Source organism: Globicephala melas, chromosome 11 (assembly GCF_963455315.2).
Source record: "Globicephala melas chromosome 11, mGloMel1.2, whole genome shotgun sequence".
NCBI lineage: Eukaryota > Metazoa > Chordata > Mammalia > Artiodactyla > Delphinidae > Globicephala > Globicephala melas.
The window spans coordinates 36,255,346-36,260,208 of record NC_083324.2 but is presented as its reverse complement, the minus strand read 5'-3'; the positions used below and the strand labels follow the sequence as shown (position 1 = coordinate 36,260,208).

General features: G+C 58.7%; 1 protein-coding gene across 1 annotated transcript; it reads right to left on the bottom strand.

Moving 5' to 3' along the window:
* Window positions 1–998: 998 nt before the first annotated feature.
* Window positions 999–3,940, bottom strand: TNNC1 (troponin C1, slow skeletal and cardiac type). The gene is made up of 6 exons (XM_030867405.2): window positions 3,876–3,940; window positions 2,355–2,385; window positions 1,987–2,133; window positions 1,593–1,707; window positions 1,231–1,367; window positions 999–1,148 (listed from the first exon to the last, which is right to left on the bottom strand). The coding sequence occupies exons 1-6, from the start codon at window positions 3,897–3,899 to the stop codon at window positions 1,117–1,119; spliced, it is 486 nt and encodes a 161-aa protein (XP_030723265.1). The 5' UTR covers window positions 3,900–3,940; the 3' UTR covers window positions 999–1,116.
* Between the last annotated feature and the right edge of the window lie 923 nt (window positions 3,941–4,863).

Genomic DNA, 4,863 nt, shown 5'->3' with positions numbered 1-4,863 from the left:
GTGGGGAGCCTGTGGAGTGGCTGAGCGGAGTATGGACAGCTGCTGACCTTCTGGCTGGAGCCTAAGTGCTGTGGCAGCTGTCCCTCTTGCAAGCACCACTGCTGACACCTCCACTTCCTTGCAGCCCCCCATCTACCCAAAGCCAGTTTCACTGTTCTGGCTGTAGCTCTGGCCTGGGTGCCCCCAGTAAGCTGAGAGCCACAAGGCCCCATGCCTCTATTCCCTGCCAGGGAGGGAAAGTGGGTTGCTGGAGCCGTGAGGTTTGCGGGAACTGGAAATCATGCCCATCAGAATCTGTTCCATCAGACAGAGTCCTCGGCTGGGAGCCAGGTGGCTCTGCTCTCTCCCAGACTCACTGGATGAACTTGACAGGCCCCTGAGTCTCTCTGGGCCCCAGGGTCCTTACCTGTCAAATGGGCAAGGGGAGTAGACGATATGCCCCTCGGTCCCGGGGAGTCAACGTCGCTGGCAGGAAATCCAGGTGAGCGGGCAGATGGACTGGAGCTACAGGCCCGCAGAGCCCCCACAGAGCCCTGCTTCTCCCCAACCAGAAGCGAGAGGGAGCCATGGCAGCCGTGCCAAGTGGCATCCAGGGCCTAGCCTGCTGCTGAGTGATTGCCCTCTCCAAGTATAGGACCCCTCAGCTGCCAACTGGCTGACTAAAGCCATGACCCCCAGGAGCCTGTGAAATGCAGATTCCTGGGCCACGACAGACTCCAGGTGTGGAATTGCTGGAGATGGGGCCTGGGTACCAGCAGTTATAGAAAGGAGCCGGGTGGGTATGGAGCGTGGTAGTCTCTGATCTAACCTAACCCCTCCTGCAGAAGGTGGTGTGCAAGGGTGGTTAGAGCACAGGTTCTGGGACAGGGACAGAAATGGTCAGGGCAGGAATCCACCCTAGTGAAGATTAGGGAATGAAAGCCAGACACCAGGCCTCCAGGGAGCAGGGCTTTATTTGAATTCCCTAGGACAGGGCTGGGGGAGGTAGTCAGGGAGGGCCCGTGGTCAAGGACACACCCAAGTTCACATCCTGGGGACCCTAGCCCCCTGCCCCTAACCCCAGGGCCCAGCTGGAGTTGGAAGTTGGCACAGGCAGCTCTGGGAGAAGGTCGGTGTCTACTCCACCCCCTTCATGAATTCCAGGAACTCTGTGAGAGAGGGGCAGGCATAGGTCAGAGGTCGGGGCTGGGCAGGGCATGGGCACTGGGGATTCAGCACACCCTTACTCACCGTCATAGTCAATGCGGCCATCGTTGTTCTTGTCACCATCCTTCATGAGCTCCTCAATGTCGTCCTCTGTGATGGTCTCACCCGTAGCCTGAAGCATGATCTTCAGCTCCTCCAGGTCGATGTAGCCGTCAGTGTTTCTGCCAGTTGGGTGAGGGGGGCCTCAGAGCCCATGGTAGGGGCAGGGGGAGGGGAAGAAGCAGCCCTGCTCAAGACCCCAGGAAGTAAGGAAGAGCCACTGGGAGATGGGGCATCCCATCCCGCATTGCACAGAACGGGAGACTGAGGCCTCGAGGTCACAAGACTGTCCCCCTCTGCCCAGTTCCACTAGGGTCAGGGGCAGAGGTCAAGGGTCACACACTCACTTGTCAAACATGCGGAAGAGGTCAGAAAGCTCCTCCTCAGACTTTCCTTTGCTGTCATCCTTCATGCACCGAACCATCATGACCAAGAACTCATCAAAGTCCACTGTGCCGCTGCCTGGGGGGGTGGGCAGCACAGCCGTTGGAGAGCAACCGTCAGAATGGCTGGCACTGCCCTTGACACTAGACCCCACTGTTCTCACTGCATCCTCATAGCAACTCTGTGAGACAAGTGTGGTCAGTGTGCCCATTTTATAGATGATATGGCCAAGGCTCAGAGAGGCTAAACAGCTCCTTTAAGGGCACAGAGTAATAAGTGGCAGAGCCAGGATGCAGGTCCCCAGAGAGTTGGGGGCACTATGGGTCCGGGGCAGGGCAGGGGGGCAAAGGGGCTCACCATCCTCATCCACCTCGTCAATCATCTCCTGTAACTCCTCAGGTGTGGGGTTCTGCCCCAGCATCCTCATCACTTTGCCCAGCTCCTTGGTGCTGATGCAGCCATCCTCAGCGCCCAGCACGAAGATGTCAAAGGCTGCCTTGAACTCTGTGTCCAATAGGAGGGGAGGGGAAACAGAGCAGCCAGGGCTCAGCAGCCAAGAACCTGGAAGGCCAGACCCCTAGGGCCACCTGCTAACCTGCCCACTTCCCTCTGAGACCTCTGAGGTCACAGGGAGAGGGACCCCAGCCTCTGGCCTCCAGCCTGGGGTCCTCATGCTCCCCCAGCCCGGCTCTGCTGTTCCCCCACATGCGTGTTGGGGTACTCACCATTTTTCTGCTCTTCTGTCAGCTGCTCTACCTAGAGAGGAAAAGAGGTCTCAGGACCCAGGCTCAGGCCTTAACTGCTGTCGAGGAAACCAACCCATTCCACAGGTGGGAAGACTGAAACCCGGAAGAAGCAGGCCATTCCCAGGTCACAGAGCAGAGGCCTCAGTTCTCCCTCCTAGCCCCCAGAATCCTGAGGTGACCCAGCTGGCCTCACTGAGACTGGGCTCAGGGCCAGGGTGACAGGTGGGCACCCCCTCCAGGACTAAGGTGACCCTGAGTAACAATAGTCAGTGACCACTCAACGCCCTTTCGCCCCCACCCCCCACCGAAACCCAAGCTGGGTGGCCTGAGAGACAGCTGTCCCTCAGGTTGGGACAATAAAACCAGTGTGGGGGTGGGCAAAGCCACCCACTGTAACCTGACCGGGGTGGCCACTGGGCTATTTTTAACAGGGGACAAAGTTAAACCTGGTGATTGTTCTGGGGACTCTGGCATGCAGGGGTAGGGCAGCGTTATCTGGCCCCCTGGCCTGCTGGTGCCTCAGGAGCCAAAATTAGTCCCTGGCTCTGCCAGGCCTTGTATGGGCACAGGGTGGAGGGCTGGTGTCCCCCTCCCAGCTCCACGGACTCCTGCAGGATAGGCAGGGGCACCCCCATAGCCAGCCATAGCCCTTCCCTGCCCAGGAATGGGGCCACATTTCCCAGGGCTGAGGGAGGGGTTCCCTTTTGGACAGCTGTCTGTGTCAGATGTCCTTGTCTCTGCGCTGGGGGTAGGTCAGCAACACGCCCCATCCCGAGATAGAATAGCATCTGAAGCCCCTCAGCGGCCCCAGCAGGGACTTGGGGTGACCTGACCACCCGCTAGCCCTTACCCCTGGCTAAGCCACTGAGCCCTGAGCCTGCCAGGCCAGATGGGGGCTGGGGCCCCAGTGCTCTGCTCCTTCTTCCCAGTCACTCCCTGCCTGCCTCAAACTTCAAAGCCCCTTCTTCAGCTCAGGATTCTGGCTCTGCAGCCCCCTTCTCACAACCCCTGTCCCACCCTCCACAGCATCTTCAGCCAGTCAAGGGACTGGAGGGGGTGGGGGATTGGGAGTGTGTGAGAAGCAGAATGTGAGGGACAGAGATGGGGGGCAGGGAAACAGCGACAGAGCCTCAGAGGAAGAGCCTGGGAGGAACAAAGAGACAGAAAGAGACTGGGAAAGTGACCAGAGACACAAACGCAGAGAGATGTGGCCGGGAGACAATGACACAGACTATAGATGTCTGGAGACAGGTCTAGACTTGTTGCAAAAGCTTCGACATCCTCTTCCACCACCCCGCACAGCTCCCACAGACCCTAAACTCACCTCTTCCACACCCGGGAACACCAGACCCACCATCCCCTTGAAGGTCTGGGCTGAAAGTATGTGGGTCCTCTCCTGGGTCCCCACCACCTCCTGGGGGTGACCTTGCACCCCATCCCGAGCTGAATGAGCCCCCAGTGGGCCAACCCACCCCAGCCCTGCCCAGACCCGTCCCTCACCGCAGCCTTGTAGATGTCATCCATACTGGCGGCTCACAGGGCAGGCTGCTGGTGTTGCCAGCAGCCCTGGGCTTAAATAGCCCTGCCCCATCTCATTCCCCGCCCAGCCCACCCCTGCCTGCAGTATCCTCCACTCCCACCCCCCGGCTCTGGTGATCTCACACTGGCCTGAGTCCTGTGTCCTCTGCCCAGGGCAAGGAGCCGATGAAGGGCTACAAGGACCAGTTCTCTTTTCTTCTGTCCCCCATTCCTCCAGGGGACTCTCTGGAAAGGTTTTAATGAGTGAAAACGTGAGCCCAGGACAGGACAGGAGCTCCAGTGTCGTGGGCCTCAGGCCAGGCCCCTATACACATTAGCTCAACTCCTATCCAACCAGGGGGGTGGGTGACGCTCCTGGGGGGGTGGCGACTTGCTCAAGGTCTGTCTGACTTGGTAGCTCCTGCCTTAAGTTAAACCTCTCTGGAGTAGGGGCAGCAGTATACAAGAAGAGGCTGGGAGTGTAGGACCGGGCCAAGAGAAGCCTCGAATGCCAAGCTCAGAGTATGGTGCTGTGGAACTGGTGGAGAAGGAAGGCACTGACCTACCTCAGGAGAGTGTGGTCTGGAGCCCTTCTGCCAAGGGTGCCAGAGGAGCCATGCCCAAGACCTCTCATCTCCCCAGGGAGAAAAGTACTAGCTCTAGGCTTGACTGCACTCAATCAGTCATTCAACAAATATTGATACACCAACAGATGCCCCATCTGTGTAAGACTCTCCCCCTCCAGTTCCGTTACCACCTCTCTTTTCTAGACCTGGGTCTTCCCCTGAGTTAGGGCTGCTTCTCTGTGCTTCCCCTTTCCAGTACTGTAGTTCCTGGGTCCAGGACCGGGCTGTTGCCCCCTCATTTTGAGCTCTGGTAGGACACCATCTGGGGGTCTTGTGCCAGATGGCCAGCACATATCCCTTCCTTCCACCTAACCCTTCACCTCCTTCACACAGAGCCTACGCCA

What these genes read in the sequence shown, in the direction of transcription:
- TNNC1 (XM_030867405.2), bottom strand. Translation starts at nt 3,899, where the DNA reads ATGGATGACATCTACAAGGCTGCG. An exon ending in ATGACATCTACAAGGCTGCG is followed by an intron (nt 2,386 to 3,875) that starts GTGAGGGACGGG and finishes TTTCCTCTCTAG; the next exon opens with GTAGAGCAGCTGACAGAAGA. An exon ending in CTCTTCCGCATGTTTGACAA is followed by an intron (nt 1,368 to 1,592) that starts GTGAGTGTGTGA and finishes CCCAACTGGCAG; the next exon opens with AAACACTGACGGCTACATCG.